The sequence below is a fragment of the Anguilla anguilla genome, chromosome 11, assembly GCF_013347855.1.
Source record: "Anguilla anguilla isolate fAngAng1 chromosome 11, fAngAng1.pri, whole genome shotgun sequence".
In the NCBI taxonomy this organism is placed as follows: domain Eukaryota; kingdom Metazoa; phylum Chordata; class Actinopteri; order Anguilliformes; family Anguillidae; genus Anguilla; species Anguilla anguilla.
Window position 1 is genome coordinate 1,550,084 of NC_049211.1, and position 27,484 is coordinate 1,577,567.

Consider the following 27,484-nt stretch of genomic DNA (forward strand, 5'->3'; position numbering starts at 1 on the left):
ACCTGCCTTAAAAAATTTCGTTAAATCTGCGTGTTTTTAAAGTAAATAAAACAATTTCCATTAAAATAGATAACACAATTAAGCTCCGATATATCACTAGTGTACTATGTGTTATAAATCGGTACGTGCAACGCCTAATTCGTTGTTACATTTCGACACAGCCAGTGCACGTTTCTCCCAGACGCCTGTGATATAAAAAATACTACTAATATTTACAAATTTCCAAATAAATAGTTCATCTTCCAAAAACAAACAAACAAAAAAAAACCAGCAATTTCACCATTGTCTTGAAACAGATGGAACAGGAGCAGGCTAAATCTTGAAATGCCAATGGTTGAACAGGCTAACAATAGAACCTCTTCATTACATCGAACACGTACACGTCATGCTGGAGCCATTTTCATGAAGTGAACTGTAGTATTAATATTTGTAATGTGTCTTGAGGAACATAGATTCTGAGGAAGACTCGCGGGGTCACTGTCTCTGGCGCGTGCTGTCCGCACATTCTCCGGCCTTTGAAGAGGGCGCCTTCCCTCCGCAGGATTGCAACATGATGACGTTTTGTACAGTCATGTGATTAAACTATGGTCGTTCCCAGGGTTCAATGTGAGCTGTTTGCCCCACCCCATCTCTCCAACGCTGTCTGTCTCAATGTACAATTCCCGGAGAAAAGGAAAAAAAGCAAATAAAGCGCACGAGAAACAGCTTTTTTTCGCATCTGTGTACACGCGGCCTGTCTACGGAGGAATCCCGGCCGTAGCGGAGTGTGTTCGTAGGAGCCGCGGTGTGTTCATGTATCTAAATGCACATGTGTACCTACCATTCGGATTGAAAGGGAGTACAAGGCTAGGGCTGACTGGAGCCCATACCTGCACGAATCGGGAAAATACCGAAGAAATTCTCGTAGTTTCGCCATAATCAGAGACATCGGAGCCGATTTAGGAGTTACCTTACGAGTCGGAGACCGGTACTGTTAGGTTTACGGATGTGAAAAGCGACAGAAATTAAAACAACAAAAGCGGAGAGAGAGAGGGGCCTTTCGGATTTGGACAAAACCAGCAACAGCAACCATCGCTGAAGAGAAGGAAAATTGGAGGAAAAAAATCAAATTATTTCTGGGACTAAAACCGATCATCAGAGTGTCAGTAGGAACAACATGATCCACTTACGGGTTTAAACGGAGTTTAGCCAGATCGGGAAACTGTCAGAATAATGCACATGCGGTAATTTTAGTGTAAATATTTATTTTTATTTTTTTCGGGTTCCTTGTCGCTCTCTCGTCTCTGTGTGGAGGAAGACGGTAGGAAAGAAATTAAGAGACATACAAGACGTTCCAAATGTAGGCTTAACATTTATATTTTTTATTTTTTTTTACCAACGATAATGAAATAGGCCTACGTGCTTTGGGGCAAGTGAAGGATTCTCGACGTTGAAATAAAATCGGTTTTGGATTCCTCTTCGCTGTAGCTTCAACCATAGGCTACGACCTTAGTGGGATTCGTGAAATGAAATAATTTACGTCAGTTTTAAAGACACCGTGACATAGAGGGAAATCTAAAATTAATTTAGCCTGTTAAACTGAATAGAAGACCAACACATAGCCTGTTTAATATAAACAGTTTAGAACAAATTCACCGCCTGAGAAGGTGGCCCTGTTGTCGTCATCCACACTATCCAACAACCCTTTCACTGTTCTGTATAAAATAATGTACTCGTAACAATAGTACGTTTAAGGCAATATTTTGGAAAAGAATTCCAGTCGCAACAGTCGTTTGTTCTTTAGTCGTTAGCGTTAGCCTCAGTAGGCCCTGGACGAGCGATATGTCACAAATCATTGTCAGTGTGTTAATTTCGTGGGCCAACTGAGGGATCCAGGATTGTTTAGTTTTTAAATTCCCCCTCCCCTTATCCTTATTTGTTTTCGCGGGAAGATGGGTTGTTTGAGCAACAGTAAGACCGAAGACCAACGAAACGAAGAGAAATCTCAACGAGAAGCGAACAAAAAGATTGAAAAACAGTTACAGAAAGACAAACAGTTATACCGCGCTACACACCGGCTGCTACTGCTAGGTAAGTTTACGAAATTCTGAAGTGTCACACTGACTCGAGTGTAAATATGTATGAAATATGTGATGTAGCCTATGTCTAGGTTGGTTGTGTGTTAATAGGCTAATTTATTTGGCTTGATGCGTGCCAGGTGAGCACGCTCTAAATGTTTATTTTGTTAGCTGACCACTACCTGTCTTTTGCTGGTTTAGCAAAACACATAAAATAAATAAATAACATTTTCCGGGACCTTACGTAGGCCCGCGCATGTTTGTGTGTGCCTGTGGTATTTTTAGGTGCGGGTGAACACTAAACACACACACACACACACACACATACACACACTGCTGTAGCCTACATGTAAACGAGCCCTTTTCGCAACAACCATTTTGTCATTTTGTGTCAAGTGACATCATGCACGTCACGCCTTTTTAATGTTCAGTATTTTAAAAGGTTGTATGGCTGCATTGTTCAAGCTACAGTAGCCTGTTACGATTGTAGCCTACACGGATCTGTGATGCATGCTGTCGTGTAGCCTATCTGAGAGAGCCTGTCTAGCATGGCGATTTACTGGGGTTCACCATTTCGTGGCCATTTCCCCAATCTGGGACGTATTTAATTTTAGCCAACCCCGCAGGCCCGAGCGCCTCCCGATTGATTGTGAAGCGCGAGTGTTTGTCGAAGAGGTATATTTGTTTTTAGTGCAAATGCAGCACACCCTCTCCGCTCCGAACGCCTTACCGGTATTTCCGCGTGAGGGGAAGTGGTGGTTAATTTGGGACACCGTGAAGAACACGTTTGCAGCATAACAAGACATGCCCTCTACCTGGCACAGCCTGAACTAGATATTTCACTTTTACCCCCACTTTTTCCCCATGTCGGTTCATGAACAACTTTTCTTTACGAATGTTATGAGTAACTATTGGACAATAAGTTAATTGGAAAATAAGTTTCCTTCGCCTACTTGTATTCGGTAATATACTGATTAAGCGGTAGGTAGACCACTAGGTTGAAAAAATACCTTTATCACAAGGGAATGCGGTTTATTCGTGTAAATTAACGTTAGGTACATGTCAACTGCCTAAATTGGTACGAGATGTTGGCTAGATTTTAACGACGCATCTGGAACGATGTGGGTTACCCGACAAGGCACATTTTAAAATGACAGTCTTTAAACATTTTTCTTTAAAGGGCATGTATGATTTATAGTCTTCACGAGATTCTGAAGGCAGTTGTTTTTCTAACCACTGTACAAATTATATTTTTTAAAAAAAGGCAAAAGTCATGCTTTTGGGCCTGTTTCAATATCTTGTCATATCAATGCCCGTATGTGAAAGCACAGCCCAAGGTAAAATAATTGGCCTGATTGTGCTGTAGTTAAAAAGAAAGCTTGTTACACAGCTGTAGACCTTGGGGCTCGAGCCTTCTTCTGATTGGCTGCCGGTGTGGTGTAGTGATTAAGGAACAGGGCTCTCACCCAGAGGGGTTGCAGGTTTGAATCTGAGATTTTACTTCACCAGTCTTTTTGAGTATGGAACCTAACCAAGATGCCCTCAGAATCTCCCAAGCGCAATAAAGAAAGGGTGAATATGGTAATGTAAAGTTACAGTTAATAAGTCTAAGGCCATCATCCAAGAAAAAACTGCAAATGTGTTAAAAAAAAGAAAAGAAAATTAGAACACATTTATAAATGTGTGTTGGGAATGCAGCTGCTAACTCCTCTCTGGAGAAGAGGATGGTGCCTTCGGCCTCAGTGCACTGTTGGGTAAATGCTGTCACCCACGTTTTCAGTGTTTTGTTAACCTCGTTCCCGTTGACATTGCACCACCAGTGACAAGGATTATTTTAATTGGTTGTGTTTTTATTGGGCGCGTGTCCTAGCCCTCAAAGCCGTTAGTGTAAAAGCGCCGTTGTCCGTGAGAATGTAGGCCATTGTGAAAGTAAAAAAAAAAAATGATCGAAATGATAAATATTAACACCTCAAACGGCAATATAGGCTAAGTCACAATCGGAAGAGCTTTGCTGCCGTAGCCTTCTAGCGTGATGTGTGTAAGCCTGGGGTCAGTTTACAGACGTGCTGGCTGCCGTACATCTTTGGAACAATAATTTAGGCGCTGGGCTCCTTCTCCTTAAAGATGAGTGGGTACTTCTCCCCCTTTTAGAGGTAAAAACGTGTTGTGCTGGAATCCTAAGAAATGAACAGTTGCTTAGCGCTCGCTGTTGTTTGTGTGCGTTTCCCCAGGTCTGATGGCAGTTGGGTTGATTGATCCCTGTATTTTGGGTTGAGTGGGACTTGAAGTATTAATGGTGTTTTTGCTGTACAGAAAGTATTAATGCTAAAAAAAAAAGGAAATATTTTTGTGGAAAGGTAGACATGAGTTTTATTGGAGTCATTAGGTCTGGTTAAGTTTAGTCGACTAACATGAACTGCATTCGCCCACCAGGACAGGAGCTACTGGCAGTTATTGGTTGTAACTTGTTGCACCAATTGCAGTGTTGCGTTGGTAGTGATGTCATCCAAAAGAAGCCAGGCACACAAACCCTGACAAAGTGAATGACTTCTCTGGTGAAAGATGGAGCTTCCGTCCTTGATTTTAAAATGAGGTACTAGATAACATAACTTAAGCAAAAGTGTGACTGCCAACGGCATCTGCTCACAGCCAGTAACGGCCTTCAGCCTTCTGTGGGGGGACCAGAAAGATCGCAAAGAAAGGCGACAGATTTTGGCTCCAGAAAAATCGATCGAGGTTTCTGAAAGTGGACAGACTGCCTGTGTATGGCTGTTAACGCACCCTCAGTGCCCCTCCTGATGTCATACTGCCTTCTGATTGGCCTGTCCCACAGAGTGAGATGAGGAGAACGGTCCATACTTACGCACTTTAAAATGGATATTCCATCCTTTACTTTTTTAAATAGTATATGAAAAATATACTAAACACCCTTGTGCTGTTCAGCGATCCTCACAGTGGCCAAGAGTACCATCTACACTACTCTGGTGTGTGCACTGCGTGGCAGTTGCAGCCAATTGTACAGACCGTTAGACTGTGACAGGTGGATGATGCTGGTGCAAGTTCCTAAAACTGCGTGGTCCTGTGTTCAGGGGTGCTGGTGTTCCTCAGACATCTGTGGTCCTGTGTTCCGGGGTGCTGGTGTTCCTCAGACATCTTTGGTCCTGTGTTCAGGGGTGCTGGTGTTCCTCAGACATCTGTGGTCCTGTGTTCAGGGGTGCTGGTGTTCCTCAGACATCTGTGGTCCTGTGTTCAGGGGTGCTGGTGTTCCTCAGACACCTGTGATCCTGTGTTCAGGGGTGCTGGTGTTCCTCAGACATCTGTGGTCCTGTGCTCAGGGGTGCTGGTGTTCCTCAGACATCTGTGGTCCTGTGTTCAGGGGTGCTGGTGTTCCTCAGACTGCAGTCCTGTGTTCAGGGGTGCTGGTGTTCCTCAGACTGCAGTCCTGTGTTCAGGGGTGCTGGTGTTCCTCAGACTGCAGTCCTGTGTTCAGGGTGGCGTTGGCGTCTGGCGATTCCCCCTCTCTGCAGGACGGAAGTGCTTTTACGTGGCAAAGTTGTCAAACCAGACCCGCTAACGAATGACTGGCATCGCCCTTGAATTGTGAGGGTGTGAGTGCACCCAATCTGGGCCTTGAAACTTCCCCACGCCGTCACAGACCCGCCTGAACCCTCCACTGTTAGAACACCGTTTTCTTTTTTCAGTGCATGTGAACCTCATTTCGTCCCCTCATTATGCAGAACATTTCAACCTTGATGTGTCTTGAATTTGAGGGTAATGTGTGCAGTGTACAGTAGACAGCGCCCTTCTCTACAGTGGCTGCAGAACGCCGAATTCTTCTAGAACCGACGGTGGCTCTGGGGTTCTGGAAGGCCCCACAGACGAGCCTGACGGCTGTGTCGTGGGTTTTTAAGAAACTGAGTGTGTAACCCGGAGGTTGCCGTTTCAAATCCCAGCGTGGTACTGCCCATGGATCCCTGAGAAAGGCTTTTATCGTGAATCACTACGGTACGATGTTGGGGTACCCCTACTCCTTTGGATGTCCCCCTCTAGGGCGCTACAGTGCAGAGTAAAAACAGAGTATTTGCTCCTGAAAATTGATGTGTGCTAACTGGAAATATAACGTAGGAGCATGTCTACTAAATGGGATGCATTAGTGTGCTCCCAAGCCTATCAGTTTAGCACCAGCCGGTGTGTTCCTTGGGAAATTGTTAGCGTAGCATAGCCCTGCGCTGCTGTTTTGGCCGTCCCGCCTGTGAGGTTCGGGTGCTTCCTGTACAGCGTTGAGTTGCACAGTTCGGCCAAGGGCAGACACTGCGTCCCCGCCGTGGATGTGCGGTTTCATTCCACATCCACTGCACCAGGTCTGAGTGAATCACTCACATCCACTGCATCAGCTTAGAGCAGATCACTCACATCCACTGCACCAGCTTAGAGCGAATCACTCACATCCACTGCACCAGGTCAGAGTGAGTCACACAACTGGTCTCATTTCCAGCACGAATTACACATTCCTGTATAATTACACCCTTGCAGCGTCACCTGATTCTCAATTAATTTTAATTAAGCAGGTGGATTTGGAACCTTTTGAGAGTTTTCTTCCTGTTGGCCAGTGTACAGTGTCAATGCTGCGGTGGCCTTTCATTTTGTAGCTTTATATTGTGACTTATTGTGGATTGAAGACGTGGACAAACTACGCTTTCCATCATGACTGTTTTTCCTGCCTGTTTTTTTATTTCCTGTCACATTGTTTGGAAATTGACTTTTCCGATACTGGCCTCAACTCAGCAGAAAGGGGACCCAATCAGTGACCTCATTGCTGGGAAGTGGATATGGCAGCCAATCAGGTGGTAGTGTTTATACTTTGGGGAGACCGGTCTTCAGAGCTCAGCCCTGGAGAGGTTTACGGGGACATTTTTGCGCACGGTTCAGCGTTGAAATGACTGCCGTGTGCGTGTTCCTGTTCACTAAAAGCGCTCTCTCCTTCCCTCGTCGGAAGGGAGATTGAATTGGGAATATGGGATCACAGGCCCTCGGGAATATGGGATCAGGCCCTCGGGAAGCAGGGAGCATCACCTGGCTGCTCGCTCTCCAGGTGAAGCGCAGGTGCCCGGGCTCGTTAGGGGCGTGTGCTTTCACTGTCCCAGGGTGGAGACGGGGCCTGCTGTCCCAGGGTGGAGACGGGGCCTGCTGTCCCTCCGTGCGTCTTTAACACGCGTGAGGACCGCTGCGTGTGTGTGTGCGCGTGTGTGTGTGTGCGCGTGTGTGTGTGTGTGCGCGTGTGTGTGTGTGTGCGCGTGTGTGTGTGCGCGCGTGTGTGTGCGCGCGCGTGTGTGTGCGCGTGTGTGTGCGCGTGTGTGTGCGCGTGTGTGTGCGCGCGTGTGTGTGTGCGCGTGTGTGTGTGCGCGTGTGTGCGCGTGTGTGTGCGTGCGTGTGTGTGCGTGTGTGTGTGCGCGTGTGTGTGTGTGTGCGTGTGTGCGCGTGTAGGTAGTACAGGTGTAGGTAGTACAGTAGTACTTACCTGTGATGCTGTGGGTAGAACTTGCCTGTAATACTATAGGTGGCACTAACCTATGGTATTGTACTTAGTACTTGCCTATAGTGCTGTAAATAGTGCTTACCTGTGGTGCTGTATATAGTGCTTACCTGTGGTGCTGTGTTAGTGCTTACCTGTGGTGCTGTATGTAGTACTTACCTGTGGTGCTGTATGTAGTACTTACCTGTGGTACTGTGTTAGTGCTTACCTGTGGTGCTACATATAGTACTTACCTGTGGTGCTGTATGTAGTACTTACCTGTGGTGCTGTGTTAGTGCTTACCTGTGGTGCTGTATGTAGTACTTACCTGTGGTGCTGTATGTAGTACTTACCTGTGGTGCTGTGTTAGTGCTTACCTGTGGTGCTGTATGTAGTACTTACCTGTGGTGCTGTGTTAGTGCTTACCTGTGGTGCTGTGTTAGTGCTTACCTGTGGTGCTGTATGTAGTACTTACCTGTGGTGCTGTATGTAGTACTTGCCTGTACTAGCGGGGCGAGTGTCACTCTCTGGTGGCTGATGAAGTCTGAGTCTGGGTGAAAGTCGGTCGCATAGCTCAATCAATGGGAGCAGTGAAGAGTGGTGTGTGGGGTTTTCCTTCTTTTTACTTTTGAATTCCCCTATAACCCCAGCACATGCACAAAGACTGATGTGTGTATGCGCGCGCGAGTCTGTCTCTGCTGGATGCATGTTCGCTCGGTCTGAAACCACACACAAGCAGACTCTTCGGTATATTCCTCTGTTGGACGTTGTGTTGTATGTGTAATAACATTCAGTTTTTTTTGGGAGGGGGGAATGTTAGCTAGCTACTGCTGGCTAAGTATGTCAGCAGGATGTTATTGGGTATCATGCTGAGTATCGTGCTGTAAAAGGGTAAACAGTCCTAACACCAGTCTGCAGTTTGCTAGTTCCAGCTTATATTTAGCTAGTTAACTTGCTAATTCACGCACTTGTTGAATACAGTCCTAGCTGAAGTTACGTCCCACAATGAAGTTATTTAATTTTGAGGCAATAATACCCCCATAATAACTGAACCCTCCCAGACCCTGGGCGATGCAACAGCCAAGTTGCACGTCGCCTTCTGGAGCTACCGATGTGTTTTTTTTTTAAATTTATTAAATTTTTTTTTTTTTATAAAGTAGGTGAAGTAAGTTTTGTCCTTTGTGTGGGAAGGTGCCCTGATACTCCCGAACCGAACTGGGCATGTTCTGAGAGATTCAGGGGATCCCTGTCGCTCCCCCCGCACTGTCTTTCTCCCTCCTCCCTGCGCACTGCTGTTAGCTGCTGACTGGGAGGGCCTTTATGCTCCATTCAAACATGCGCTTTTTATTGGCTTAATTTTAGTTTATTCTGCTTATTTCAGTCGCTTATGGACGTATGTTTGAGAGCCTCTGGTCCTCTTTATTGAAGGGTTAGGGGCTTCACTGATGACATCACTCATAAAGAGTTGATGGGAGGTCTTACCAGGGCACCTGGGCTCCAGGGCACCTGCCATACAGGATGATATTATTGTGCATATGGATGATTCTCACCTAGGGGATGGGAAGGCACACACCCCTCCTACACTGGGGAGTGTGTGGGGTTCCTCTGTGTCATACTAATGCCAGCAGTAATGTCAGATGAGGACCGTGTTCTGTGAGATTTGCCTAATGACTGATCTCTCTCTCCCCCTCTGTGTGCGTGTGTGCGTGCGTGCGTGCGCGTGCGCGTGTGTGTGTGTGCATGGCAGGAGCGGGAGAGTCTGGGAAGAGTACTGTAGTCAAACAGATGAAGATCCTGCATGTCAACGGCTACAATACAGAGTGAGTATCTGTCCCTCTAAACCAAGAGTTTAGGCTGTCCCCACCTCCTCGCGTAAGAGTGGCTCTGATTGGTCAGGCGCTCGCTGTCCGAAGCTCAGTCTGTCAGCGCTGAGCATTTATTCCAGCCCGAAGACTGACAAAGGCTAGCTGCAGGTGATTCAGGGGAGAGTGAATTTCAGGGAAGAGTCTGAATTTCAGGGGAGAGTGAATTTCAGGGGAGAGTCTGAATTTCAGGGCAGAGTTTGTGTTTCAGGGGAGAGTCTGCGTTTCAGGGGAGAGTGAATTTCAGGGGAGAGTTTGTGTTTCAGGGGAGAGTCTGTGTTTCAGAGAAGAGTAAATTTCAGGGGAGAGTCTGCATTTCAGGGGAGAGTCTGCGTTTCAGGGGAGAGTAAATTTCAGGGGAGAGTCTGAATTTCAGGGAAGGGTAAATTTCAGGGGAGAGTCTGAGTTTCAGGGAAGAGTCTGAATTTCAGGGGAGAGTGAATTTCAGGGCAGAGTTTGTGTTTCAGGGGAGTCTGAGTTTCAAGGGAGAGTTAATTTCAGGGGAGAGTGAATTTCAGGGCAGAGTTTGTGTTTCGGGGAGAGTAAATTTCAGGGGAGCGTCTGAGTTTCTGGGAAGAGTTTGAGGTTTGGGAAGAGGTTGCCTTTCTGGGAAGAATCTGGATTCATCTGATCTCCAAAATCGATGGAGGATGTTGTACTGATGGGGACGGGTCAGTACAACACATGTAAATGTGTTTTTTAAAAATTAGAAGCTTGATGCAAAAATGACAGTCAGTCAATCCAGTGAGAATATTTGTTTGGCTTGCATTGCATATTCCTGTAATATATCTGACAGAGAAACTGGACGGTGGATGTAAAAGGGAAAGCTGTGAGGATATTGTGTGTTTCCAGCACTGCCCGCACCAGTGAGCTGTACGCAGAATTCTGGGTTAGTTAAAAAAGCTAATGATTGATACTTTACCTGCTGGTGGTTATTTTTAGCACACCTGTGAGCTGAAGAGATGCTTCCTGATCTCCGCAGCTGTGCTGGAGTGTGCAGTGCAACTCTGACCCTGATTGGTCCAGTGTGGAGTGGGATGGGGGACTCTGATTGGTCCAGTGAGACCGGGACTGTGACTCTGATTGCTCCAGTGTGGAGTGGAACTCAGACTCTGATTGGCCCAGTGTCCAGTGGGACTCAGACTCTGATTGGCCCAGTGTCCAGTGGGACTCTGATTCTGATTGGTCCAGTCTGTAGTGGGACTCTGACTCTGATTGGTCCAGTGTTCAGTGGGACTCTGATTCTGATTGGTCCAGTCTGTAGTGGGACTCTGACTCTGATTGGTCCAGTGTGGAGTGAGACCGGGACTGTGTCTCTGATTGCTCCAGTGTGGAGTGGAACTCAGACTCTGATTGGTCCAGTGTCCAGTGGGACTCTGATTCTGATTGGTCCAGTCTGTAGTGGGACTCTGACTCTGATTGGTCCTGTGTGAAATGGGGCTTGGACTGATTGGTCCTGTGATTTGCTCACAGGATGGAGTTTTCTTGTGCAGGAAGTGGCACACTGCCATGCTAACAGCCAAAGCTTAACACACTCAGCACTGCTTGTGCTGGTCGTCCTCCCCACTGATCGCAGTGTTGAAGTACACTGATCTTTAGGAGTAGCTGATGCAGGCTTGCAGTGGTCCGATGCTTCTGGTACAGACAGATAGTGCAGATTCTGATGAAGTCCTCAGTCACCAAAAATACTACCTGAGGATAGACTATAGATCTGCACTATATGCATGTCAGACAGCTGATGGAATTAACTCATTTCTGCAAAATATGTGATATATGATCTGAGTTGAATTGCTGGTGAAAGCTGATGGTCAAGCATGTTTCTGTCCGTTTTCTCAGGTTAAGCACATCAATGAGCAGGGAAATGTGCCCATTTAAAGTGTTGGTGGTTGTTTGGTGTGTGAGCGTGTGTATGAGCGCATGTGAGAGTGTGTGAGCATGTGTGAGTGTGTGTGTGTGTGTCTGTGTGAGCGAGAGAGAGATCATCCCTAGGAAGGTGTAGGTGCAGCTTTTCATTTCATTGATGGTTCCACAGGTTGTCCTGTACAAAAGAAGTAAATGTCAGTATTTGCTTGTTTTTGTTTGTTCTTTGTAATGAAGAAAATTGTAAAGAATGTCTGTATATGGACCTGAAATTGCATCAAGTGGAGTTTAAAAATATACCTGAAATAAACCAACTGCAGAGCGCAGCGAAGTGTTCCTAACTGCACAGAGTAGAACTGCGGCCTGTGTGGTTGCTACTACTTTTTAAAAAAATGGTTTTTCTGCGGGAAAAAACTGCCTGTTGGGATATTTGAACCAGCACTCATTTTTATTTTTCAGGGAGAGGAAAATGAAGATTCCATGCATTAAGAGTAACATTAAGGAAGCCATTGAGGTGAGCTGCATGGGGTCAGTGGTGTGCGGGGTCTGTGGTGTGCAGGGTCAGTGGTGAAGGGGTGTGTGGGGTCAGTGGTTTGCACTCTGTCTGTGGTGGACCCTGGCTCTGTGGTGTGTGGGGTTTGTGTTGTGTGAGGTCAGTGGTGTGCAGGATGTGTGGTTTGTGGGGTCTGTAGTGTACGGGGTGTGTGTGGTTTGTGGGGTCTGTAGCGTACGGGGTGTGTGTGGTTTGTGGGGTCTGTAGTGTGCGGGTGTGTGTGGTTTGTGGGGTGAGTGGCTTGTGGGGTCAGTGGTGTGCACGGTGTGTGGTTTGTGGGGTCTGTAGTGTGTGGGCTGTGTGTTGGGCTGGGTCTGTGGTCTGTGGGGTCTGTAGTGTGTGGTGTGTGTGTTGGGCTGGGTCTGTGGTCTGTGCCTTCTGACTGTAAGTGCGTTCTCTCTCCCTTACGCTCCAGACCATCGTGTCGGCCATGAGCAAACTGGTGCCCCCCGTCCTGCTGGCCTGTCCTGACAACAAGGCCCACATGGAGTACATCCTCAACCTCACCAGCCAGAACGACTTCGAGTTTCCATCTGTGAGTACACGCGCACGGGCGCAAACACACACACACACACACACACACACACTCTTACATGTATACACACACACATACTCTTACATGTATACACACACACACACACACATACACACACACACACACACACACTCTTACATGTATACACACACACACTCTTACATGTACACACACACACACACACACACTCTTACATGTATACACACACACACACACTCTCACATGTATATACACACACACACACACACACACTCTTACATGTACACACACACACACACACACATACTCTTACATGTATACACACACACACACACACACTCTTACATGTATACACAAGTATATACACATGCACACACACACACACACACAGCAAAAGAGAACATGATGGGGGTAGAAAACCAAAAGAAGGAGAGGAGGGAAGGGAAAGGAAAGCAGAGGGATAGAGAGAGCAGGGGAGAGGAGAGGGACAGAGAGGTAGAGATACTTGATTATTTACAGGCCCGCTAAACACAGATATGACCGCAGTACTACTGTAAACGGACAGGTTACAAACTAGCCAATCATTGGTCTTTTCTGGATCTCAGTCACAGTGACCCGGCGAGAACCCCCTTTCTCATTCACAGAAATGGGGGCTTGTGAGAGGACCAATCGAGGTCTGACTCCACTGTACCCTGACGGGTTCCACCTGAGCTTGACCAATGGAACGCGTGTCTCTAGGTGTAACGGTTAGACCGCTATTCCGCGTTGGGATGGGAGGTCCCCCGAAGTGTCCACACAGATTAAACCTCTGCGCTCAGCTTACATGCTGCACCATGTATGGAAAATGGACACTTTTAATGACTTTTACTTCCATAAATATTGGTGTACACGTCGATAAATAAAACAGAAACACCATGGGAAACCACGGAGATCTGTAGTGCAGCGGAGGCAGTCTGGCAGGGACGTATTCGCCCTTTCTACATATTTTCTGAGTGACAGATATGGAGCGATGGTTCGGTGTGGTAAATGGCTCCACGCCTCGGCTCATTCTTTATGGGGCGTGGCATTGACCGAACCCACCTGACTGGTTGGCCGGGCGGCTGTGACGGGCTGAGGCTCTCGATGTGGAAAGCTGTCTGCACAAACGCTTTCCAGCCCATCTCCTGTTACATAACACTCAGAGGCGTGCGTACAGACGGGCTTTAAGCCCCTGTATTTTGTATTTTGTAGATATTTGGGTGTTTTGTGGTAGGAATGTGACTCCTTTGTGCAGTCCTACTGCAGAGACTCGGACTGGAGACGAATCTCACGCCAAATAGACGGACCACAACTAAAAATAAACCAGTTCCCAGATTAAACAAATAATGTACCAGCTCACTGCGCAAAGTGAGAGCACCCCCCCCCCCAGGTGGAAATTTCAATCACCCCCACCCTGGTCTGCAAACTCAGTGCCCAAGCACCCAAACCCCCACACCCCCCACCCCCGCCCCCCCGCCCCCCAAAAAAACGCACTGTTGCTCCAGCCAGTTGACAGACTGGCACCTCTGGGTTAGCATTACTTGTGAGGCTCATAGCCTTAGAGTGCCCAGGTAGACCCTGCTTCCCCACCTGTCCTGTGCTTGCTCTGGATTGGCCAGCTTGACAGTGCTCCTCCCACACAGCCTCAGCGCAGTGCAGGGACCCAGCGTCTGACACAGGCACAGGCTTCTCTGCTCCTGTACCTGCCAGAGCCGTGGGGGGAAGGGGGGGGCTGTGGGCCTTGGGGCAGTGATTAGCGGGCCTGGCTCCGCCCCCTGGGTCTCATTTAGAGTAATAATACGAGCCCCAGAGAAGCGGGTGTGGCCACTGTGCTCTGCTCGTTAACTGATTACCTTTAATGACCCTAAACAGCCCCCCTCTGGGGCCACACTTCTGCTAACCTGTGACCCAGGAGGATTCCCCCCTGCGCACGGCAGTGTGCGCCTCCCTCACTGACTGCAACAGCGGCTGTGCTGCTCTTAGTTCCGCTCCCCTCACAGTCACTGACTGCAACAGCGGCTGTGCTCCTCTTAGTTCCGCTCCCCTCACAGTCACTGACTGCACCAGCGGCTGTGCTCCTCTTAGTTCCGCTCCCCTCACAGTCACTGACTGCAACAGCGGCTGTGCTCCTCTTAGTTCCGCTCCCCTCACAGTCACTGACTGAAACGGAGGCTGTGCCTCTCTCTGTTCCGCCCCACCCTGCACCCAGGTTCAAGCAGAACCACACTGTGTTTTTCTTGGCTGATTGTTTTGTGCACAGACGGGTGTATCCCGGTTTGAGTGGTGTGACTGTGGAATGTGATTGGAGTCATAGACGGGTTTACAGAATGAGTAAGTACGACCTCAGGGTGCGCTCCATTTTGGAAGTTTGTACACCTAATTGGCATTTGTACACCTAATTAGCCCTGTCAGTTCCTTCCTGTAGCTGTATTGGGGTCACAGGGCTGGGAAATTTGTTTAGTGGAAACAGGTGTGACGGCAGGTGTGACGGCAGGTGTCGGTAATGCCGGTGTCATGGATGCCGGTATTCCCAGAGATCTTTGTTAGGAGGAAGACCATTGTGTATTACTAGCTGCGTGTTAGCAGAGCGCTGGGCGGGGTCGTGGGCGGGGTCCTGGGCCGTTTTGAGAGAGGGAACCACGTGCGAATGTTCGCTTACTGGAAACACGAGCACTGCTGGTGTCTCTCCACTCTGCTTCCTTATGGCCATATTTGGAACGACCGTCTGGGATGGGCACAGGGTTTCCGAAATGTGAAGAGAAAAAGAGAAAAGGCTGCCCCCCCCCCACCAAGGGCACCTCAGACAGTGGTGTGTGGAGCAGACAGTGGGGTTACAGTGAGGGTCCTGAAAGCAAGCCAACACAAAATGATCTGAGTGTCTCTGTGAGACCATCTTTGAGGGGCGGTGGTGGTGGTGGTGGGGAAGGGGTGTGTTTCTGAAAATAATAATTTAAAAAACAGCAAATGGATAGAGAGAAACAATATAGCATTGATCTTTTACCCCACTGCATTATGGGCCAGCTGCAGGATTGGAATGAGCCCCCCTGTCCTGCCCCCCCCCCCTCCCTCAATGAAGGCATGTGACTGATAAGGCAAGACTCTGTTTGTGGAACACTGCTCTCTCTTCTGTTTTCTTTAGGGGGGGGCTGTGGTGGGGGCTTCTTCATCGGCAGGGACGAGCTCTAAGTGTTCACATCTTCAGCGTGACACAGGATAGTTTTTTCCATAAAAGCTCTGCAACTCCATTTCCCAGAATGCACTGGGAGTTTGCGAGATTTTCCAGAACTGTTGTCATTAATATCAGGGCTATGGAAGGCCAATTCAGTAGGTTTTTTGTTTTGTTTTTTTGTTTGGAATGTTCTAGCACTTTAACCCTGATAATTTTTCTCATATCTATTTACTTAAAGTAGACTTATCTTACCGATGTACTGATTTTTTTTCTCACTGTTTTTTTTTTATTTTTTACCGCAATTCCACATCTGAACATACATAATTCTATTAATATGCACATCTCTTCATATGTGGGTGAACGTCTTTGAAGTACAGCCAGTCTGAATGTCTTAATGAATGTGTGTCAGGGTGATTCATCAATATGCCTTTTCAGTTGTTTATGACTCAGATCACACCGCACCTGTTTCGCTGCTGAGAAACACCCTGAACGCGTTCTTTGGAAAGCACCCGAGTGCAGAATATTTTTACGTAATTGCTCAACATAATTAATTGATAATTAAGGTTGAGTAACCAGACCGCTTCCATGTTTTGAGCATGAGTAAACCCACACCCTCTCAGAATATTCAGCAGAGGAGTGGTGCCTGTTATCCCTGCAGTGGGCGGAGCTTGCGTCTGGGGCAAGGGAAGTGTGTTCCGCTGAGCAACAGTCTCCTGATTGGTTATTGCGAAGCAGTGAATGACAACCTGTAGAAACTCCGCCTCTTTTGGGATGAAAAGGCATTGTGCTTGTGTTATTAAATACTTCACTCCAAGGCAAGGTTTCACAGCTTTGTGATTTTGTTGCAAAACAAAAACAAGAAAACATTTTGCCTGAATACTTTAAGTCTCTAGAGAAAGAGGAACAGGTTGTGGAGTGCCCTATAAGAGTTACCTGCTCAAGTGATTACTTTCTGTTTAAGTTTCTGTTTCAGTTATTAACTGAAAAAAGTATTAACCCCACCTCCCTTGGCTCTAACCCCACCTCTCGCTGTCCTCTGCAGGAGTTCTATGAGCACGCAAAGTACCTGTGGCAGGATGAGGGGGTGCAGGCCTGTTTCGAGCGGTCCAACGAGTACCAGCTGATCGACTGTGCGCAGTAGTGAGTATTATACCCCTCACGGGGCAGTTTCCAAACACGAACAAGCCCGAGTCTGCCCTTCTCCACTTCCCTCAGATGGTATCAGTGCAAACTCAGAGCACTGATGCGCACAGACTTCCTCTATGGTTTTTGCATTTACCGGATTGTAATTGGAGGGATTTTTCTGGAGGCTGTGCAGAGTTGCTCACTGAGTTCCTGTCTGTCCTTTACTGTGGTTCAGGACTGACACTGTCTCTCATTAAACTCTGCAGGATTCTGTCATCACTGATAATATCTGATCTTTTGTACCATTTGAAAATAGTCTTCCAAAACCTTTCTTCCAAAACTGGAAGAAAAAGAACTTTTAAAATATGAAATATGTGTTTTAACATGTTTGTTGTTGTGAGTTCCACTTTGGATGGATCCTTTAGGCCTTTGTCCAGCTCTAAGCATGCTAGCAATGCTACAGCAGAAGGGCGGGCTCCTGTCTTACTGGGTGTGTTTGAATACGGCCGGTTAGCAGCTCAGCAGAGCACATTTAAGGAGTGAAACTAATGTTTTCTTGCCAAGGCTTCCACCATTTACCAGATTAAGGGTTTTCTTCCTGAAAAACCACAGCAAAATCACTGCTTGTCAGTTACAGATCTTGGCCTGTTGCAGCAGATTAGGAGCAATACCTAGCAGTGTTGGGTAACAGCAGGTTTCATTTGGGAACAGTTTCTAACTGGAGATCTTCCGTCCGGCAGGTTTTCACTCCAGCCCTGACGAAGCACACCTCATTCAACAGCTAGAGGTCTGCTTGAGCTGCTAATTAGTAGAATCAGGTGTGCCAAAATTAGGGTTGGAATGAAAACCTACAGGATGGTGTATCTCCAGGAACTGGGTTGGGCAGCCCTGCTCTGGCTGTAGAATGAGGTGTGCTTTGTTAGGGTTGGAATGAAAACCTACGGGACGGTAGATCTCCAGGAACTGGGTTGGGCAGCCATGATTTATTGCAATCAGTGTTCTGCTGGAGAAAGAGTCTGCAATGCACAGAATTAGGTTTTTGGTCACATTCCAAACTGTGTTCTTTTGTTCTGCGTTGTCATGTTCCTGTAAGAACACGCCTCCAGGTACACTTACAAGACTACTCTTATCATAAGAACGCTTAAAATCCGTTCGATTTTAAGTGTACTGGAACTTTGATATCACCACAACTGACCTCTAATCTTTGCACATTGACACTACAAAAATCTGTTAATAAAATATACCTACACTTGTGCACAAAATCCTCCTGTCTTCTGTCTCCTTCTGCCTTTTCACCCTCAAATACAGAGCAGAAAACGCAGTGGCTTCTGGTAAGGAAAACATGGAGAAGTCTGCATCGGAGTGCACTTAGTTTTTTTAGAACACAAAGAGAACTTCTGGTTAAGTCTCGCATCCTTGCCTTGTTGCGTTCTTGAGTTTGGAACGCACTTCATCACAGGACTGTTTATCTTCCGCACGTGCTGTATGCTCTAGGTAGAACACGAGTATGAGGTTTGGAAAGCAGCCTTCCTCTTGGAATCGAGCTGAGATTGAGCCCCCTACAGGTGGTTTGCAGAAAGACCACACACAGCTGTATAACTGGACCCGGACTTTCAGTCCGTCGCCTCCTAGAGGCCAGCAGTGGTATGGTTCTGTCCCCATAGAGATCCATTATAATTCAGCAAATAGAAATAAAAAAATAGAAATAAAAACCTTTCTGGTCACATTTAGGGCTCCATTTTCAGTCACACGGCAGTTGTGGGCTGCTGGATGGCTTGGGGTTAAGGCTGCACCACGCTGGTGCACAGGTGAGCTGCATGGCCTTGGATCGAACCCAGACCGTGCCAGTGCCAACTGGCCAGTAGCTCCCCCTCCCAACCCAATGTCCATCGCTGAGGCTTGAGGGGGGTGTCAGTCAGTTAGGGGTCTGCGTTCATCGCTCTCTAGTGACCCCTGCTGGTCAGTTGGGTGGCCCTGATGGGCTGTGAATGGGGCTGCAGGATAACTGCCAGGGGAATATCACTGTTACCACTTGTCCTGTCCTGTCATGTGCTTAGGAAAACACAAAAATTAACCTGGACCATGTAAAGCCAAGTGTGTGTGCACATACGTGTGTGTGTATATATGTGTGTATGTGTGCACGTGTGTTTGTGTTTGTGTGTATATATATATATATATGTGTATGTCTGTATGTGTATGTGCATGCGTGCGTGCGTGTATATACAGTATGTGCATATGTGTGTATATGTATGTTTGTGTGAGCATGTGTTTGCGTGTGTGTGTGTGTGTGTGTATATGTGTGTGTATGTGTGGGCTGGCTTCTCTCTCTCCTTCTCTCTCCCACTCTCACTCTTTCACTAACTTCCTTTTTCTCTTGCTGTCTCACTTCCTTTCTTCCTGCTGTCTCTGCTTCCTTCCTCCCTCCCTCCACTCTCTCTCTCTCTCTCTCTCCCCCTCCCTCACTCTCTCTCTCTCTCTCCCCCTCCCTCCCTCCCTGTACCGTCACCAGTTAATATTTGGAGCTAATGGTCTATTTATAGTGCCTGTGGTTTCGTCTCCGTGGCAACCAAGCTGCAGGCTAGGGTGCCAGAGAGCTATTTTTGAAGACGTCTCTCTCTCTCCTTACTCTCTCTCTCTCTTTCCCTCTCCCTCTCTCTCTCCTTCTCTCTCTCCTTACTCTCCCTCTCTCTTTCCCTCTTACTCTCTCTCTCCTTACTCTCTCTCTCTTTTTCCCTCTCCCTCTCCTTACTCTCCCAGTCTTGCACAAACAGTTTGTGTGTGTGTGTGCAGGTGTGTGTGTGTGTGTGTATATGTGCAGATGTGTGTGTCTGTGTGCACGTGTGTGTGTGTGCACATGCAGGTGTGTGTGTCTGTGTGCACGTGTGTGTGTGTGTGTGTGCACGTGTGCGCGCGTGTGCGTGTATGTATGTGCTGGTGTGTGCCTGTGTGTGTGTGTGTGTGTGTGTGTGTGTGTGAGTGTGTGTGCGCGCGTATGTATGTGCTGGTGTGTGCCTGTCTGTGTGTGTGTGTGTATAGTGTGTGTGTGTGTGTGTGTGTGTATAGTGTATAGTGTGTGTGTGTGTATAGTGTGTGTGTGCGCGTGCGTGTGCGCGTGCGTGTGTGTATGTGCAGGTGTGCGTGTGTATAGTGTATAGTGTGTGTGTGTGTGTGTGTGTGTGTATAGTGTATAGTGTGTGTGTGCCTGTGTGTGTGCCTGTGTGTGTGTGCGCGTGCGTGTGTGTATGTGCAGGTGTGCGTGTGCGTGTGCGTGTGCGCGTGCGTGTGTGCCTGTGTGTGTGAGTGTGTGTGTGTGTGTGCCTGTGTGTGTGTGTGCGCGTATGTATGTGCTGGTGTGTGCCTGTCTGTGTGTGTGTGTGTGTGTGTGTGTGTGTGTGTATAGTGTATAGTGTGTGTGTGTGTGTGTGTATAGTGTATAGTGTGTGTGTGCGCCTGTGTGCGCGTGCGTGTGCGCGTGCGTGTGTGTATGTGCAGGTGTGCGCGTGCGTGTGTGCCTGTATGTGTGTATGTGCAGGTGTGCGTGTGCGCGTGCGTGTGTGCCTGTGTGTGTGTATGTGCAGGTGTGCGTGTGCGCGTGTGGTTCAGTGGTTTGAACTGAAAACACTCTTCAGTGTTTCACACAGCCATTTTCCCGCTTCGGTTTTTAAAATGTTTTTATCTGATTTGTTTATTTCCTCTCGCGCTTTTAAAAGCCCCAGCCAGTCAGGAGCAGTTTGTTTAAAAGAATGTAGGTGTGTGAAATTCTACCCTCGCGTTGCGGCTTCATACGTTCTCTCAGGTTATAAAGTTTGGTAAAGGAGGCCGTTTAAAAGGTGCTGGCTGGCTGAGAGGCAGGCTTTATTCCCCCGGCCTCCCTTCGCCTGCGGGACGCTGGCTGCCAGCAGCGCTTCTCTTCGGTCCGAGGCGTCTTATCCGAAAGCCCTTTCTGACGACGCTGTTGTGATGCTTTCTGTGTTCCGGAAAGCGCGTGCTGGTCCTGCCTCTCACGCAGCGGGGGCACTGGCTCGTCTGGGCTACGGTTGTTGGAATGTGGGGTTTGAGCATCCCGTGCCACAAGTCGGATGGTTGAGTGTTTGGGTGGAGTGTTTGAAACTCTGACGGCGCTCTGTATGCCCCTGTGCACTGAAGCGAGTTCAGAAATGAAAGTGCGCTGTGAGTCGCGCATTTACCACCTTCGAAGCTGCCTGTGGAAATCCCTGCCTGTGCTGGTGGGCGGCTGGGTCTCTTTGTGTTTGTGTCACAGATATGCAGTGGCCCCTGAGGACCCCTGACAGGGCCAAACAGCACCTTGTTTTTAAAAATACGCAACTGATTAAGTGGTGGGCATATTTTGAGTGTTTTTGTAGGCCATGTAGGAGATTTTAAGCTTATCAGGTAATCATTATAAATCGATTAAGAGGTGACCAAGACTGAAATGATCCTATTTGGCCCCCCTGACTCCATCGAACTGATTACTAGCAGCCTAGGCAACCTGTCCACCCTCGTCAAACCCTATGTCAAAAACCTTGGCGTGATATTAGACTCCGCCTTTAAATTTGACAAGCAGGTCAATGCAGTAGTTAAAGCCGGTTTCTTTCAGCTTCGCACCATTGCCAAAATCAGGTCCTTTCTGTCATTTAAAGATTGTGAGAAAGTCATCCATGCCTTCATATCCTCCCGCTTAGATTACTGTAATTCCCTGTATACTGGGATTAGTCAGTTGTCCCTGTCCCGCCTGCAACTGGTCCAGAACGCCGCAGCCAGGCTCCTGACGGGTACCTGGAAGAGGGACCGTATTAGCCCTATTCTGGCCTCTCTCCACTGGCTACCAGTGCGGTTTAGAGTTGATTTCAAGGTTCTCCGGTCTGTCTTTAAAGCCCTAAATGGGCAGGCTCCCTCGTACATCACAGACCTTTTAACCCCTTACTCCACCTCCAGGTCCCTCAGGTCGTCTGACTTGGGGCTCCTGGCTGTCCCGCAAGCAAAACTTAAGCTCAGGGGTGACCGCGCCTTTGCTGTTGCTGCCCCTAGACTTTGGAATACCACCCCCCCCCCCCCCCACCCCCCCCCACTAAATTAGATCTGCTCCCTCCATTGAGTCCTTCAAGTCCAGGCTGAAATCGTACTTTTATTCTCTAGCGTTTGGATCCTCCTGATGTGATTCCATTGCGCCTATGCCTGTGACTTGTAGATTTGTGCTTATGCGTGTGTTTTGATGCTTTTTTACTCTATGATTTTACTCAGTGTTTCTGTTCTTATTCGGTGATTTGTTCTTACTCTGTGATTTTACCTGCCTGTGCAGCACTTTGGTTAATGTGGGTTGTATTTAAACTTTATAAATAAATTTGATTTGATTTGAAGATCAATTAAAGGGGTTGCTCTAAATTTGCATCCCCAGTTTGTACTCTTTGGGAACACCATGTCATTACTTCATCTGACCACCAGGGGCTGCTGTTTCTGCATGGAAGGTCTCACCTTCTGTGACAGTGCATTCTGATGGGATCCAGGCATCGTGGAGTCAGCGTAGTGTCCTCTGGTGTAGGCTGAGATGATTGACAGGACAGGAGAGGTTGAGGGTGCGTGTTCTGATTGGGTGTGTTCTGATTGGGCGTTGCTCCGATTGGGCGTGTTGTGATTGGGCGTTGTTCTGAGCGCCCTGGCCTGTGCCCGGCCTCGCTGGTCCCATCATTTCTCACCCTTCCCTGTCACATTCCTGGTTGCCATGGCATTTGAGCGCCGGGTGCGTCTGCTTGTGCTCAAGCGCAGTGTCAGTGCAGCCATGGTTACGCTGTGAGTTTGCCATGGTAACCAATGGTCACTTTGCTCCTGTCCCGTTGTATCCACATGCCACTAAAATCCGACTGGTTTGTGAGTGGACATCAACATTTCGGACCAACAGGTGGCCAATCACTGGTTTTCTCCTGTCACAAGTGTGCCTCATTGGACGACTGGAGAGCCAGCTCCAAAGAATGACCTAATGTTTGACCTTTAAGGAAAACTCAGGCCAGCCGTATAAATAAACCCCAACAAACAGACATTTTCGATGCAAAAGTTATTCCATACACCGAGCACATACCCGTACACCTGTTTAAAAATAAAACATCGCTGTAAATGTTCTGACAGAATTCTCAAAAGTCTCTTTCCCTGACGCCATGTTGGAGTGAAACTTCCTCCCATGTGATACGTTTTAAATGATCTATAAAACAACGTTTCCTCAATTTATGCAAAATAACTCAAATTTGATAATTTAAAGACAGCTTTACTTCCTCTAGATAATGTGAACATTTCCAGGATGGCAGCTGTGGTGTCTGGGCCGTGCGTAACACACACCTACACAGCACAGCGTCCGGGATGCTGCTCACTGTTTATTGAGCTCAATCATAGTTTTATTTCCACAGGGAACTAGCCTTGCTTCCTTTTTTTTTTGTGATCAAATTTTTTTTTAATTTTGATATAATCATCAGCATCAACAATACATCATCAAAAAGCTCATATCAATCAGGTTCATCAGTTCTGTCAGTTCTGCAGCTGAGTGCAGAGGAGCTGTTCCCCTTACACCTGTTACTAGGAAGTGCCCCCTCTGCTGGCTGAAGGATGAATTGCAGCTGCCTTATGTTTAAAGTGTGAAACTGTCCTCCATCATAAACTTACACGCTGTTTCTCTCTCAGCTTTTTAGACAGGATTGACATTGTGAAGCAGAGCGACTACACTCCCTCCGATCAGGTCAGTCACCTTCCTCTCACCTTTGACCTCTGACTGGCACACTGTCTGTAGCCATTATTGTGTGTGTGAACTATGGACGTATGGAGCATAGGCTGACACAGGCTATCACAGGCACAGGCTGTGATGTTTACACATTAACATCAAATCCTCCTTCAAAACGTGTGCAGCCATTTAAAAACTATTTTATTGTCTCTGTCCCTTTATATTTATTGGCTGTTGATGCTTCTGTTCATGAAAGATCAGTTAGCAGTGCTCTGCTTTTAATGCATAGTGAAATTAACCCCCTCTTTCTCTCTCGTATTTATTTCTCTCTCTCTCTCCCTCCCTCCCTCTCTTTCTTTCCCAGGACCTATTGCGATGCAGAGTGCTCACCAGAGGCATTTTTGAGACAAAATTCCAGATCGACAAAGTTAATTTCCAGTGAGTTGGTCATCTGTTTTATTTTTGTTAATTTGTGTGCTGTACTGCAGCCTGCCAGTAGGGGGTGCTCTAGCCATACAGTTTCTCAGTTATCTGGAGAGTGTAATTATGTTGTCATGTAACTCGCTCTTTCTTTGTCTGCTTTTTAAACGCAGTATGTTCGATGTTGGCGGTCAGCGGGACGAGAGGCGGAAGTGGATTCAGTGTTTTAATGGTAGGACCCCGACTCTCATTCCCTTGCATTTAAACTTCAACGGCCAGATTTTCCCCCAGTGTCACAGCGCATTCACCCCAAACGTGCCCAGTCTCTATAACCACTGTAACTGCACTGGTGAAAAATACTAATTCAGTTTTCAAGTTTTATCACCTGAAAGGGGGTACAGATGAGAAGCTATATAAATATATAAAAACTGAAAAAAATGACGCGGTCTCCATGGTAACCTGTTGGCTCTCCTGGCAGATGTGACGGCTATTATTTTCGTGGTGGCCAGCAGCAGCTACAACATGGTGGTCCGGGAGGACGATCATACCAACCGCGTACAGGAGGCCCTCAACCTCTTCAAGAACATCTGGAACAACAGGTGATCACACTCACACAGAGTCAGAGTCACAGACACACACATTACATTACATTATAGGTATTTAGCAGACGCTCTTATCCAGAGCGACGTACAACAAGTGCATAGGTTTCATGATGTAGAGGCGCAAAAGAAACACTAGAGTGAAGTAAGGATCGTAGTGCCAGAAGTGACCACATCGATCAGGACTCCAACCCTGTAGAGTAAGCTTGTTCAGCAAGCAAGAATCCTACCAAGTACAAACTAGCACTGGAATCACACCTAATCATACAAAAACAATCCTGCCAGATACACTAACATAATAAAATTATCCTAGCTAGGTACAGTGAGCTGAACTATAGGCTAGGGAGGGGTGGGGAGAGGTGCAGCCTGAAGAGATGAGTCTTTAGTCTGCGTTTGAAAGTGGTGAGATTCTCTGCTGTTCTGACCGTCACTGGGAGGTCATTCCACACACTAACGCACGCACACACACGCACGCACTTGTCGCTTGCTCCAGAGTCTAAAGGCTGCTGTTGTGTGTCTCCAGGTGGCTGCGGACAATCTCCGTCATCCTCTTCCTCAATAAACAGGACCTGCTGGCCGAGAAGGTTTTGGCAGGGAAATCCAAAATCGAGGAGTACTTCCCAGATTTTGCACGCTACACCACACCTGATGATGGTGAGGCATAAACCACACACTCACTCACACAAATATGTGATTTTACCTTCAGAATTGTGATAACTAAATCCTGAGGAGTTTTAACAGGAAGTAAATTCTTGCATCTCTCCTTTCATACCACAAGAGGGCACTCCTGACTCCTCCCTGTGTATTCTAGAATTGTTTTCAGTTGGTCCGAAGCACAGTGATCTATTCTGCAGTTACCACCATTTCACAACACCATTACGGATTAAATGGTTATAAACCATTTGTTCAAATTTTGGGTTTTTAATTTGTCAGTAGTTGTTTCTGAGGGTTTGTTGAAACTCTGTCACATGGTTTATTTAATTTCAATGATCTTTGTAATAGTCTTTAAAAAACTTCTGTACAGAGGTTGGAGGCTTTGAATTTCAGAATGAGCAGTACTGCTTTTTTAAAAAAAAACCTTTTGGCTCCAGTTTGGTGCTTTGAACCAGAGCAGCCATTAAACATTTGTGTGGAGCCTCGCTTTGAGTTTATATCTATGGTAGTCCTCCCGATTTCATGTCATGTATTCTCCTGGTTTGGGATTGGACTGGGTTGCCACCTAATTATTCCTTATAAAGGTTCCCATGGTTTCTCCTTTTCAATGGGTTGAGTTTGTAAATAGACTGCATTTATATAGCGCTTTTATCCAAAGCACTTTACAATTGATGCCTCTCATTCGCCAGAGCAGTTAGGGGTTAGGTGTCTTGCTCAAGGACACTTCGACATGCCCAGGGCGGGGTTTGAACCGGCAACCCTCCGACTGCCAGACAATCGGTCTCCTGAGCTATGTTGCCCCTGTTTGTAAGTTAGAAGTCACGACTGGAAGTCCAATATGGATGCCTGTGTGCAGAGATTATGGCCAATGTGCTGATGTAGCATACGTGGACGAGAGGTGATTCTTTTGCTGCTCTGTTCATGTATGTTTTGCTTTCTGGTACAGTGGGGTGGATTTGTGCGAAGACCTGGCAACCCTGGGTGTGGAGCATGCTCAGTGTGATCGTGCTGCCAGTGACTATCTGCCTTTTCTCCTGAATTTGCGTCCGTCAGTCTGTCTGTCTGTTTCTCCCTCAGCGTCTCCTGAACCAGGGGAGGACCCGCGGGTCACCAGAGCCAAGTATTTCATACGAGACGAGTTCCTGGTGAGTCTCACACGGGTCAGCGGACTCGCCCGCTGTAGCTGTGCTGCGTGTGTGCTGTGCCTGTGCTGCGTGTGTGCTGTGCTGGGCCTGTGCTGCGTGTGTGCTGTGCTGGGCCTGTGCTGCGTGTGTGCTGTGCTGGGCCTGTGCTGCATGTGTGCTGTGCCTGTGCTGCGTGTGTGCTGTGCTGGGCCTGTGCTGCGTGTGTGCTGTGCTGGGCCTGTGCTGCGTGTGTGCTGTGCTGGGCCTGTGCTGCATGTGTGCTGTGCCTGTGCTGCGTGTGTGCTGTGCTGGGCCTGTGCTGCATGTGTGCTGTGCCTGTGCTGCATATGTGCTGTGCTGGGCCTGTGCTGCGTGTGTGCTGTGCTGGGCCTGTGCTGTGGGGTTCATGCTCTTGTGTTTGGGGTTCAGGTTCCTGAGTTTGGGGGTTCAGGCTCCTGAGTTTGGGGGTTCAGGCTCCTGAGTTTGGGGGTTCAGGCTCCTGAGTTTGGGGGCTCATGTCTCTCCTCTCTGTGCTGCAGAGGATCAGCACGGCGAGCGGAGACGGCCGGCACTACTGTTACCCCCACTTCACCTGCGCCGTGGACACGGAGAACATCCGCCGCGTCTTCAACGACTGCCGGGACATCATCCAGCGCATGCACCTGCGCCAGTACGAGCTCTTGTGATGGGAGGGGCCGGAGAGACAGACTCTGTGACCCCGCCTCCTGAACCCCGCCCCCGCCCGCCTCACCCCCCCTTCCCCGTCCCACCCCGTCCAGACTCCGTGTTCCCACGGCGACTCCTTATTTCAGCGTTAAAATAAAGAGGAAAAAAATGCAGTTGCAGTGACCTGGACTACTGAAAGCCTCACACACTCTCTCTCTCTCACACACACACACACGCACACACACACTCTAACACACACACACACACACTCACACTCTCTCTCTCTCTCACACACACACACACACACACCTCTCACACACACACACACACACACACACACACACTCACATGCTCACACACACACACACGTACATGCGCACACACTCATACACACTCACGTACTGTACGCACTAACACTCACACACTAACACTCACACACACACACACACTGCTGTGTAGTCGCACTGTCGTTGGTCAGAGGTGCAGGTTTTGGAGCTGCGGTCGTGCAGCCCCTGACTGACTCCACCCCCCCCCCCCCCCCCCCCCCCCCCCCCCCCCCCCACACACCCCCACACCCCCATGTAGGGGGGGGGGCAGAGGGAAGGGAGGGGAGTGATGAACAGACATGGAGGAGGTGGAGAATGAAGA

At 47.9% G+C, this 27,484-nt stretch overlaps 1 protein-coding gene across 2 annotated transcripts; it reads left to right on the forward strand.

Annotated features, from left to right (window-relative positions):
• Window positions 1–573: 573 nt before the first annotated feature.
• LOC118208677 (guanine nucleotide-binding protein G(s) subunit alpha-like) lies at window positions 574–27,009 on the forward strand. 2 transcript variants are annotated; one of them, XM_035383567.1, is made up of 12 exons: window positions 574–2,070; window positions 9,317–9,389; window positions 11,751–11,805; window positions 12,260–12,379; window positions 16,588–16,685; window positions 23,337–23,391; window positions 23,738–23,811; window positions 23,967–24,025; window positions 24,272–24,392; window positions 24,916–25,046; window positions 26,100–26,191; window positions 26,710–27,009. In XM_035383567.1, the coding sequence occupies exons 1-12, from the start codon at window positions 1,932–1,934 to the stop codon at window positions 26,854–26,856; spliced, it is 1,164 nt and encodes a 387-aa protein (XP_035239458.1). In that variant the 5' UTR covers window positions 574–1,931; the 3' UTR covers window positions 26,857–27,009. The 2 variants fall into 2 exon arrangements, with proteins under 2 accessions (XP_035239458.1, XP_035239459.1); XM_035383568.1 differs by having other exon boundaries at window positions 576–2,070; window positions 26,124–26,191.
• Window positions 27,010–27,484: the final 475 nt, after the last annotated feature.